Below are 12118 nucleotides of genomic sequence, written 5' to 3'. Positions count from 1 at the left end.
CTATTCTCTTGTAATCCTTTTTATGTCTGTAATGTTGGTAGTAATGTCCTCACTTAACGTTTTTGATTTTAGTTATTTGTATCTTCTTTTTGTCAGTTAAGCTACAGTTCTGTCAATTTTGCTGATTACTTTAGGAGCTTTAAAGGTCAGTTTGCTGACATGTGAGTTCCACCTTACCCAGTGGCTTTGGAACTGAATCCCTGGGGACAGAGGTCCATGGTATCCTCAGGCTGTGGGATACAGGGCAGGGATGGATCCAGGGGACAGGTTGTCATGATGCTAACTGAACTAGGGAACCCCTCAGCAGAGGGATGCAAGTAGCTGTTTCAGAATTGGAGGTATCCTTTCCACCAGAATTTGTTCACTTCTGAAAGGGGCGTTGATCCAGGGTGCTGGAGGCATGGGGGGTGAGGGGTGCTGGGAGTGGCAAACACGGTGATAAAATTCAAGGTAAAAGACTGCCTCCCAAATCCATTCGTTTGAACATTTAAATCCCCACCTCTATTATTCGATGTGTTAAGGACATCACAGTCTCTAGAATTCACAAAGCCCACAGTGGTCAACAGAGCCTGTGGGTGCAGCCACTTGTGTGTGTGGGATCCTGAGCTGTGTTTCCTAGAAATCAGAAGGAGGAATAGAAAGAAAGAAAGTCTGCAACTCGAGATGACAGAAGGCAAACCTGAAAGGAGGAATAGAAAGAAAGAAAGTCTGCAACTCGAGATGACAGAAGGCAAACCTGAAAAAGGTGGAAGGAAATAACAACGTATGTATGTGAAACAGAAAGTGGAAGAGGACAGTTGACTGAAGAAGCCAAAGCTGGCGCTGTGAGAAGACTGACGAGGAAACAAGAGAGAAGCCCTGGATGAACATCAGGAGGGAGAAGGGCCTAACTCCACGGTGGGGCCCAGAGGTTGTGGGGGACGCTGGGGACAATGGAGGAAGGCAGCGAAGCGCTCCACGACAGCTCAGGTTTTCTGTGTCTTCATGGGTCCGTTCTAATAACTGGTAACATGCTTGAACTCAACACGCATTGATGTGGAGATCTTCCTGCTCCCACAAAGCCACGAGGCTGGGAGTTTGCTGACCCTGTCCCTCCAGAGCTGGAGACCTAAGAGCGCAAAGCATTAGGCAATGCCCGTGCAGATGTAGAAGCCCAGGGGGAGGAGGGCTTGTGAACCCTGCCCAGGGACGCCCCATGGGAGGGCTCTGATCTGAACTAGGCTGCAAAGAGGGTGGGCTTGGCCTCAGCAGGCACCCAAGATGCACTGATCACCTCTGAGTGAAAACCTCTTGGTGAAGGGGAAGATGCCCAGAGGCCCTCTGACAGAGGGAGGCTGGTACACACCCTCCTCGTGGGGACGGGACCTGCGCCCGAACCCCTCGCGCTGTCCTGGAGCAAGAGGGAGATGGCGGGTCCTCCCTGAGACAGGCCCCTGGCTGAGCCCCCAGCTTTGGATGGGCTGACAGCCAGGCTCAGTGGATCACCTGAGCTCAGCCACTGCCCTGTGACTGGAGTCCTGAGTCCACATCCCATCCTGGAGCAAGAGGGCTGAGCACAGCGCCCTCCAGTTGGAGAGCTGGGGGGTGGGGGTGGGGTGGGCTGGGCACCCTCTGCAGCCTATGGGGTTCCGGCTGGGCCTGGGCGTTGCTGCCGTCACCAGACAGACCCCGTTCAGACGTGTGACAGCCAAGGGGCAGAGTGCTTTGTAGGGGAGACACCCTCAGATTGGGTGGGGGTCTCAGCGAGGGCCAGCTTGTCGGGCAGTGGTTTCCAGGGGGTGTCGGCTCAAGAGAGCAGGTGGGAAGAACAGATCTGAAATTCCCAGTCCCTCTGGAAGTCAGGGTGCCCCGGTCATGCCCTGCTCACCCTTCTCCAGGGCAGCCCCTCCCGCAAGCAGGCCGCCCCTCCTGTGGCCTGAGAAGACTCCTGCTGCCACCTCCCCGGGAGCCTCAGGCTGACTTCTGTGAACGTAGAACCATGGCACAGCGGCCTGAGCCTGACAGAAATTCAGTTTCCAACATGCATCTGAGCCTCTTGTTGAGTAGGGCGGACCCTCACCTGCAAGCATCCCCTGCTGCCCGGTGGATGATTCATGGGGACACAGCTGCCAGAAGGGGCGAGCCAAGGCCCCACCTTGTGTCCCTGCCCTGCACTCGCCCCCCCCCCGCCCCCGAAACAGCTGACCGTCCTGACGCTGGACTGAGGCACCATCAGGTGGAGCAGACGTTAAGTGTCGGCCTTTCTCTTGCATCAGGTCAACAGTGTATCCAGCACTGGGGGGCCAGGATGAGCCCCCCACCAGCCCGTGTGTGACCAGGAGCAGCCTGGAGTCCAGCAGAGGCAGGAGAGGAGGCCCTGAGAGAGGTGAGCACCACGAGCTACCAGTGCAAAGGCCTGGGGCCCAACATGGCTGGTGGGCATGCGGGATGGAGAGGATGCAGGGGAGCGGGCGGAGGTGATAGGCAGGGACCCCAGGTTGATGCTCAGTGAGGTGGGGGCCCTGGGAGGGCTCTGAGTGGAGGAGAGGTGCAGTCTGTCTGTCCTTGATGGGAGGGTGTGGTCTCAGGACAGGCTCTGAAGGTGGGGCTGGCACCCTTTCTGGCAGATGGGTGGGCCCTGGGGGACCAGAGCCTCTGGAGGGTATGCAGGTCTGGCAGACTCCTTGGTTTGTTAGAGGGCCATGTGCCCCCCCGACCAGGATCACCTAGGACGTCCCCCGGGGTGAGAGGATGCTGCCCTGCCCCAGGAGGGGTGGGGCCACTTAATTCCTGCCCCCACCTGCCCCCCACAATGGGCTCAGGGCCTCCTGTGTCACTCCTGCCACTGGCTCCAGCCCCAGCCCCAGCCCCACCCAGCCCACAGGTCTAAGCACAGCCTCCTGTGTATGTCTGGGGGGCTGTCCCAGGAGCCTTGGGGGGCACAGCTGGACCAAGGCTCAGAGAGGAGCCCACACCAAGGAGTGCTGGGGGCCTCCCCTGCCTGAGCCCTGGGTGGCAGCAAGCCCAGAGTGTGGCAGGAAGGGCTGGCAGGGGCAGGGACCCACCATGGCTCCTGGCAGGGAGACCACCTGTGGTTCTGGGGCTGCAGGGCCACCCCGAGCCAAGACACAGCAGCTCCTCAGGCCCCCTACCCACCCTGGGCCCCACAGGGGCACCCCTGGTGCTCCTACCCATTGGCAGGGTCCCAAGGACAGCCCCCTGGTAAGGGCTGCCCATTCCAGCATGCTGGTGGTAGTTTTACGCGGCTGCCGCAGGCAGACTTGCTGGCTCCAGGCTCCTTGTCAGAGGCCCTGTCTGTCCTGCAACAGACACAGGGCGCCTGTTTGCCTGCGAGCAGGAACACAGCCTCTCTTGTTGGCACCTGGGCTGGCCAGGCCCCCAGGCAGGCGGGGGGGCTCCACACAGATCCACACTTGTGCCCACCTCAGCCTGGCCTCCTACCCTGAACCACCTCGTTCCCGCCGGGACCCTCCACAGCGCGGCAGGCACCCCAGATGGTGGGGGGCAGGTGGGTGTCCACTCACTGCTGACATCAGGCCGTAGAGGTTATGGGCCACAGCCCAGTAGGGTTGCCAAGCAACACACCATTAATCCAGTTCAACCTGCAGTGACTGGGCCTCAGAATCGCTGCCCTGGGGACCCTGGTGCCCAGGCTGGGGCTGACTGCCCTGCTGTCCCGTCCTCCCACCCTAGGTCAGGGAGCAGGAGGCTCCAGGTGTGAGACTGGGCAACGTGGTCACAAAGGAGGGGAGGAGGTGCCTCACTCAGGGCTGGTGGGGGTGGCCCACCCAAGGAGGACAGAGGCCCTCTGTCCACACCTTCGGGTGCTGGTCAGTGTGGAGAAGAGCACGTGTGGGCGCATGTGGGTTCTGAGAGGGAGCCCTGACTACTTTCTCACGCAGGACCCTCCTGGACGTGGTGGGGACCCGCTTGGGGGAGCAGAGAGGAGAGGGAGGCTCTCCTCTTGGCCGCATGGGCAGGTGGTCCTGGGACAGACCAGAGCTGGGTGCAACATCGGGATGCTGGTGTCTGGCGGGGGGGTTGCCTGGTGACAAGGGGCACGATCTGGGTGGAGCAGGGCTGGGGGCTTTCTGGGGATTCCTCTGACGAACCCAGAGCGAAGAGACTTGGGGACCATGGGGACTGACTGTGGGGAGACAGGAAAGCACAGACAACCACCCAGGACCCTGGCAGCCCCTCCTCTCTGGGTCGGCTTCCCTGGATGTCCTTGTGGAGACCCCACTCAGAGCAGTCAACCGCATCCTTGTGGAGACCCCACTCAGAGCAGCCAAACTGCGGCCTTCCCACTTTATTTCTTGGGGCACAAGCCCTGGGCCACCTTGATTCGGGTTAGGGGTACGGCCACTCCCGTGACCTGAAGTAGCCCTTCAGGTCCTGGAAGCTGAGCGGGGGGAAGTAGGGGCCGAGCCTCTTCCGGATCCACCACTTGCCCTCAGCAGCGTGCTTGCCCCCGGGGCGGCTGAACTTGTACCTGTAGTGCTCTCCCCGGACCCACCTGCAGAGCGAGGGCAGCACAGTCAGCCTCCGCCCCAAAGACAGCCCTGGAGTCCTCAGAGGGAGAGGCCACCCAGGGGAAGCCAGAGAGCCAGGAGCTCCCGGCACAACCAGGCCCCTGACCAGATGATGGCGGGGTGGGCGGGGCTCTGGAGCCGGGAGGACAGAGCACTCAGAGCCAATCGGGCTGAGCCCTGCATCCTTTCAGCAGGTGAGTGGTACCTGAGGTTTGCAGACCGACCGTTGTGTCTGGGCATGTTTCCGGGAGGTGGGCCCAGCCCCCAGAGCAGACCCCTTCACTTGGGGAGAAGCCCTGAAAGGCAGCTGAGGCTGCAGTTGGCGGGGGTGGGGTGGGGTGGGGTGTGTGTTCTGTCTGGGAGGGGAATCTTACCTGGGCGGTGCCCTGCCTGCGAAGGGGTTAACGGCCAGCAGGGATAGGGCCTGGGCGTCGTTGGTCAGGAGCTTGCCCGCCAGGTGGATGATCCACTCGTTGTGCTCATAGGTCTGGGGGTGAGAAGAGGACAGGGCGCAGAGAGCTGAGCGCCTGCACCGCCACCGGGCCCCTGGAGAGCCCGGTGGATGTGTGCTTTCCGCCCCCTCCCTCTTTGACGGTCACCCGGCCTTCAGTCTGTTGTCCTGGGGGCATCTGACTCCAGTGTGGCTGGCGGCCAGCCTCTCTTGAGGGGGCGCTGCCCGGAGGGCCTGTGCTGCGGAGGGGGCGCTGCCCGGAGGGCCTGTGCTGCAGTTCTTTGGTTTGGGACCACCTCCTTCCTGTTCTTGAAGGGCCCCTGGTCCTGCTCGCTCTCCTGGGTGCCGCGGCCACTGTGCTGTCCGCGGGGACCTGGATGGAGCGGGGCTGGGCCTGGCTATCCCAGTTCACCTGTCAGCTTTGTCACCTGCCGGGCCAGGGACTGCGGGCAGGTGACCGAGCCCCCCAGAGGCCGTCTTCCGGGCGGTGGGACGGCGACAGTGCTGCAGCCTCGCTCTGGCCTGAGCAAAGCTTCTGTGGACACTGGCTGCCCCAGCGTTGGCCACGCATGCCTCGGCCCCTCTGGTGGAAGCGCTCTGAGAAGCCGGCTGTGCGGCCCAGCCCTGGGCACCCCCAGATCCTCGTGCAAGGGCCGTGCCGGGAGCCTGGGAAGGTTCCCCACGGGCTGTGCCCCAGCGCAGGAGTCCCGGGCCTCGGCGTGTCAGCGGGGCCTCCACACCGAGGGCCTCACCTGGAAGGCGGCGAACCACATAAGCCAGTCCAGGCGGTGGTGGTACGGGGAGATGAGGCATGGCCGCCGCCTCAGGTCACCGGGCTTGCACTTGAACTCGTAGTCCTCCCACTTGGCATCTGGTGCGCTGGCATTGGGGCTGGCGGTGCCCTGCAGGATGACCTCCGTGCGTTCCTTGGTGATGCTGGGTGTGGGGGAGACCAGTCAGGGCTGCACCTCCCCACCCTGACCCCACCCCCCGACCTGAGCAGACCAGGGCGAGGCTGGGGGGCTGCAGGTCGGGGCTGGCCTCACCCTCATGTCTCCCCTCTGGGGTCATGGTGGCCCCGAGGTACCTGCCAAAGGCCCCATATGTGTTGACGATCCGGAGAGGGTTGAAGGAGCTGTTCATGACCTGTCGGGAGCTCAGCAAGTTGAGGACCACAGGGATGCTGAGCCAGGCGACCAGGACGCCCAGCGCCAGGTTGACTGTGTGCCGTGCCACGCTGCCTGCCAGGAGGGGGGATAGTGGGTGGGCTCCTGCCCCCAGGCCTGGCCTCTGTTCGGCCCCTTGGGCCCACAGAAGCCGAGGGAGGTACTGCTGCCCCCACCACAGCCTGCGCCTTCTCCCTGCGCCAAGGACACCTTCCGAGGCGGATGTGGAAACACAGCACCTCCCTCTTAGGGCCTCCCTTCCTGAGGACCAGGACACACTGTCCATACCAAGCAGACAGGAGTGACCCTGCCCAGGCATGGAGATGCTGCCCTGTCTCCCAGGGCACTGGTGTGGGCACAGGGCTGGGTGCCATCAACTCGAGACCACCTGGGCTGCCCGGCCACATCTGCCTTCAGGTGTCACCCACCGTGTGTCCGTGGGGCCCTGGCCCCTCGAGCTTCCTCCTCCTGCATCCTCAGGACTTGGTCCTTGAGGCAACCGGGCCCCGAGGGAAACAGGAAGCCCAGAGTGGCGTCATCGAAGCAGGCGAGGCTGGGCACGATGGTTAGCCAGTTCAGGAAGCTCAGATTCCCGCTGATGATGAGGACCATCTGGGGGTGGAGAGAGAGATCCCTTCAGCCACTGCATTTCATGTGCTCCATAGTGATGCGTGGAGCCCACACCAGAGGCATGGGGGCTGGGGGTCCCGTCCTTCCCAGCAGCCTGTGCTGATCCCCAGGTGCCCGGGAGGCCGTGGCCCAGGCCCCATGCACCCCCCCGGCCACTTGCCCCGCCTCCCTCAGACCAACCCCGCAATGTCTACATCCTAAATGATCTCAGAGGCGGACACTACCCAGTGCCTCTGGTGAGGACCCCACCTGCCGACACTGGTTCCGGCCTCTGACCCTGCTTGGAGGCCACTGAAGTTACACAACTGGGAGGTGACAAGTTTGTGTTTGTGGCAACTGTCACCATGACTGTTAATCAACAGGCCCTGGGTAGCCCCAGGACTCCAGCTGGCTGCTCAGTGGTCCACCCAGGTGTCGGGGCCAGGACCAGCCCCACGGCACCTGTGGTATGTGCCCCTCACAGGGGTGGGGGGTGCTTTGGACAGGCTTGTAAGTTGTTTTAGTGACTTGAAAATGGCACCTTCTGCCTGATTTTGACCCTGTTGTCAAGGATGCGGGCGGGAGTAGGGAGTGGGTGGTCTTCACTTGAGGGGAGGAGAGGCTGCAGGGTTCACATCCCGCCCTCCCTACCAGGCACCAGGCTCTCCTAGAGCAAAGAGCAGCCCCGCTTGCCCCCCAGGCAGACGCCTCTGATTGTGGAGCCCCAGGGATCCCAGTGCCAGCTGCACGCAGAGCTTCCTGTGGGCTGCACAAACGTGGGTGAGGAGATTCCAGGTGACCACAGTGGGAGGGCAGGCTGGAGGCTGGGGAGGGCAAGAGGCAGAGCCGAGGGCTTCTGGGGTGCAGCCCAGGACACCCCCATGCTTCCCTGAGCTGGAAGTCCTAGCAGAACCTGGAGCCAGTCCTCTGTCAGACGTACGACTGCCAGCTGCGGCCTTTTCATTACACAGTCTTCTAAGAGGCGAAGTTATCAATTTAAAAAAACTTTACAATTCTGCTTTTTGTGTCCCATCTAAGAAATCTTTTCCTCCTCCAAAGATGTAAAGATCTTCTAAAAGTTTTACAGGTCCGGCTATTATGTTTAGGTCTCGGATCCATTTCGAATTAGTTTTTTATGGAAGGTGTGATGTAAGGTTCACACCAGCTGGCTCTGCTCTGGTCCAGGCCCTGCCCCTGGCTGGGGAGGCGGGGGTAAGACTTGGGAGGGAGCAGGGCCTCTGGGATGACCGGGGTGTCGGGTGCTGGGAGGTGCCACGGCGGACGTGTCTACAGGGAGACAAACTGCCTCAAGCACGTGCCTCAGAAAAGGGGAAACAAGACACTAGGAGCCACAGGTCAGCAAAGTAGAAGGAAATGGGGACCAGCACCACCAGCAAATAAACCCACAATGAAAATGGTGCAGTCGCCACAGTGACAAGAGAAATTAGGAGATTTTCAACTGTCCAACCAAATGGACACATTTCTGCAAAAAATAAGACCTGAACGAGCAGACAGTCCCTGAGTAGTAGAACAGCCATGTCCCTGTCCAGGTCACTCACGCGCATGTGCCGGGGCCCTGCGGGCCTCCCTGCACAGGAGCCAACGGGTCAGAGCCACGTGGGGGCATCAAGGAAGGAGGTGACACCAAAGACCCAGGCTGGGGGCCCCATGGCCGGATGAGACTCAGCTGACACCCAGCTCCTCAATTTCTGATTTGTAATTAAAGCTGGGTCTTGATCCTAGTGACTGGGGAGAACGTGAGGTCACAGATGCCGGCCTCAAAAGGGTCTGGAGAGAGAGGAGCTAGGCTTTCAATAGGTCAGTTTTATGGATCACGATAGGGTCTTACAGTGTGTGACGGGAGATGGTGTGGATTCACAGCTCTTCCTGGATTAATTTGGAAAACCAGTTTTCCTGGTTCTGAGGCCCAAAATAATTATTTCTTATTCTTCACTGTCTAGGATGTTAACAAACCCCTGTGCCCAAAATGCGCCTGCGCCCGCCCTGGGCCTGTGGTCTCTCCTGCAGCCCTGCCTGGCCCGTCGGGGTCCCTGGGCCTCTGGTCTCGAGCTGCTTCGGGCCGACTGGGCTTCGCCCTGGAGTTTCCTGAAAACTGCTGGCTCCCGACGGTCTGGGTTTGTGGTGCCGCCAGGCCCTCTTCCACTGCGGGGGACAGCGGGGGTCCCGTGGCCTGGGCCCAGCTCCCCCGTGGACAGCACTGGAGGGGCCCGACCTTCAATTCTCATCTCCCAGACCAGCGAGACCTCAGACGCTCCACTAGCTCCTCCACTGCGTCAGCAAGGGGCTTAAGGGGAACGGTCCCTTTGCTCCTCCTGACACCTCCTGACAAATGCGTTTTGCTTTGGGGTGGGCTGGTCAGCTGCATGGGGGTCCCCTTTTCTCCATGGCTCAGCTGTGCAGCTAAGGCCACCAGGAGTGGTGATCAAGGGTGAGAACAGGCCGCTTCCCCGAGGGCCTGCCATCCTGGTGCAGTTGTCGGGGCCACACGGGTGACAAGAGCCCTCTACTGCCTAATTCTCGGATGAGACAGCGGCCAAAGCTGGGAGAAGCACCCGGCGCATGGCAGCCTCCAGCTAGAAGACACCTCCGCACCTGGCCTGGGGGCTCCTGCCTATGTCCTACGGCCCTTGGGAAGGCATGCGGGGAACAGCCCGCCTTGTTTGCCCATCACACTGCCCCTTAGGGCTGGTCCACACTCAAACCCGGCAGGCAACTGATGGGCAGCCGTGTCCTCTGCAGCCACCAGCCCAAGCCATCAGCACCCACCTCTCCACTGACACTCAAACTGCTGGGAGACATGGCCACCATAATGCTGCAAAGCAGGGCAGCCGCGGGCTTCCTGGGGGGCCCACCTGCCCGAGTTCACTCCAGATGGCCTACTCACCAACCTCTCCAGGTGTAGCTGGTGCAGCCTACACCCTCGCTGAGGCACAGCCTCGCTTTGTGGCCACTCGGGGCTCCCGAGACCCCAGAGGCATCCAGAGAAACCCAGACAAGACACTGCTAATTTGAAGGACCCCGATCAGTAAACGGCATCTATTCGTCTACACCCTCGTGTGTAACACGCACAACGTTAAAACCCTAACAGGTGAAAAGCAGAATGAATGATGCTGAAGTCTGAATTAGTGATTTAGAAGACTGATTTGAGAAATCCTTCCAGAATGTGGTGCAGAAACGGGAGAACCTTTGAGGGAAACAATACAGATTCAGCAGAGTCAACGGCTACACAATTGACTTTGCCGGATGAGAATGATGTAAAAATAGACTCGGCACTCTCGAGGCGGAAGGAGGCCTGGGCCTCGGGGGATGAGGGGTGCAGGACCAGTTACCGGAGCAGGACCTGGGCCCACACATGTTCTGGCCATTTCTCGTTTCCAAGGATGAATCATAAGTAAAACAGTATAAGCATTTAGACTGAAAAATATAAAAAATGAGAAGAAAAGGAAAGAAAAGTGAGGAAGGTGGCCCAAGGAGGTGGGACCCTTGGAGTAGTCGCCACTCACCTCCACGAACAAGAGAAGTAGGCGGGCAGCAGCGGGAACATAAAGGACGACCAGAATGCAGCCGCTGGGCCTGGCCCCAACTGAGAGCTGAGCACAAGGCCCGGTGTCACCCTAGGACCCACTGCCTTGACCAAGGACGAGGCCCAGGGACAACCTGCCAGGCGCCCATTTCCTCCTGTGTCTCCTCCTCCCAGGCGTGCACTTCCTCTTGCTCCACTGAGCTGAGTTTCCCAGGTGGGGGACCTGCCCCCACCGCCGCCTCCTTTACCCTGGAGAAGCAGGGCTACCCCTTGGGGCCCAGGTCCACGTCCGTCCTGCCTCATTGCTCAGTGGCCTCATGTTGACTTCAAAGCTAAAACTCCACCAGCGACTCCTGCTTCAGGCCAAGAGGGAGGTAGCGGTGCTGGACCCTCTAAGCGACTATCTGAAATGCAGGCCTGGGCACTGAGGGAGGGCAGGGCAGGGGGCAGAGCCTGAAGCTGGGGGAGCTCAAGGGGCTGGCTTGCCACATGCCACATGGGCACAGCAGCCAGGAGTTGTGGGTCCTGCCTGGGTCCCCATGGCCGCTGAGCTCGCAGGGTGGAGACTCCGTGAGGACAAGGAAAGCACACGACCAAGGCTGTTGCCATCGCTGAGCTCACGTGGGTCTAGAGGACCTTCCAGTCCTGTGAACCCACCTGGAGAGACATGGAGAGCCAGGCCGAGGCCCTGTCCTGTGGAACTAGGCTGGCCCTACAGGGAAGGCACATTCAGACCTGCCCAGGAGGCTCTGAAACTGATTTGCAAGTCAATTAGCTGCTGTCAGGAGAGAATCAACAACACCAGCGTCCAGCACCCAACCAAAAAAGTTAACAGACTCTTAAGTTGGTAGCTAGTAGCCTGCGGCACGAGCAGAGACAAAACAGGCTGGGAGCGGAGTCAGAAACCAGAGATGGCCTGAAGCCAGTAGATAAGAATGTGAAAACAGCTACTGTCAAAAATTAAGGGGTTTAAAAGAAAACACAGTCATAAGAGAAATATGAAAATGCCAAAGAATAACGAGATGATAATTTGAGAGTTTAAAAGGTAATACAGGGACTTCCCTGGTGGTGCAGTAGTTAAGAATCCGCCTGCCAATGCCCGGGACACAGGTTCAATCCCCGGTCTGGGAAGATCCCACATGCCACGGAGCAACTAAGCCTGTGCACCACAACTACTGAGCCTGCGCACTCTAGGGCCCACATGCCACAACTACTGAGCCCACGTGCTGCAACTACTGAAGCCCTCACACCTAGAGCCCATGCTCTGCAACAAGAGAAGCCACTGCAATGAGAAGCCCGCGCACCACGACGAGGAGTGGCCCCTGCTCACTGCAACTAGAGAAAGCCCGCGCACAGCAATGAAGACCCAACGCAGCCAAAAAAAAAAGAGAAGGTAATACAGTCAGTCCCCTACATATGAACCTTCAAGTTGTGAACTTTCAAAGATGCGAACATGTATTCACATGTCCAATCACATAAGTTAGTTCACGTGTCTGGCGTACATTGTCATGTGCGTGCATCCTCTACAAGTGGTGTGTTTCTGTGTACTTGACTGTACAGTGCTGTATAGAGTACAGTATTACAGTAGCTTTATTTCAAGCCCAGGATGTCTGGAAGCAAGCGTGAAAGTGTTGATGTAGCTGGTACTGCTAAGGAGCACCAAGCGCCAAGAAAGGATGAAGAGAGACAAGAGGAAGAAGTAACTGAAGAACCGAAGAGATTCACGGACGATGCAGAAAATGGCAAGGGGATTTTCTTTATTTGAGGAGGAACTGTTAGTTTTTGAGGCACAGGACCCGAATGTAGATGAAGGTCG

General features: G+C 59.5%; 1 protein-coding gene and 1 long non-coding RNA gene across 3 annotated transcripts in view; one reads left to right on the top strand and one right to left on the bottom strand.

Moving 5' to 3' along the window:
- LOC132503466 (uncharacterized) overlaps nt 1–10736 on the top strand; it is a 46836-nt gene extending 36100 nt beyond the window's left edge. Inside the window, exons 3-4 of the long non-coding RNA XR_009534615.1 lie at nt 2256–2365; nt 8720–10736. This is a non-coding gene — a long non-coding RNA (uncharacterized LOC132503466). The remainder of the gene's footprint in view (nt 1–2255; nt 2366–8719) is intronic.
- LMF1 (lipase maturation factor 1) overlaps nt 3321–12118 on the bottom strand; it is a 90087-nt gene continuing 81289 nt past the window's right edge. Inside the window, exons 5-9 of one of the 2 annotated variants that reach the window (XM_060119890.1) lie at nt 6578–6761; nt 6071–6224; nt 5736–5919; nt 4907–5019; nt 3321–4516 (exon numbers count right to left, since the gene is read on the bottom strand). In XM_060119890.1, coding sequence (XP_059975873.1) covers nt 4351–4516; nt 4907–5019; nt 5736–5919; nt 6071–6224; nt 6578–6761 — 801 coding nt within the window. In that variant the 3' untranslated portion in view covers nt 3321–4350. Of the gene's footprint in view, nt 4517–4906; nt 5020–5735; nt 5920–6070; nt 6225–6577; nt 6762–12118 lie in introns of those variants that run through there. The other variant, XM_060119891.1, reaches the window with a different exon arrangement.

This window comes from Mesoplodon densirostris, chromosome 16, assembly GCF_025265405.1.
Source record: "Mesoplodon densirostris isolate mMesDen1 chromosome 16, mMesDen1 primary haplotype, whole genome shotgun sequence".
NCBI lineage: Eukaryota > Metazoa > Chordata > Mammalia > Artiodactyla > Ziphiidae > Mesoplodon > Mesoplodon densirostris.
This window is presented reverse-complemented; position numbering and strand designations above follow the sequence as displayed.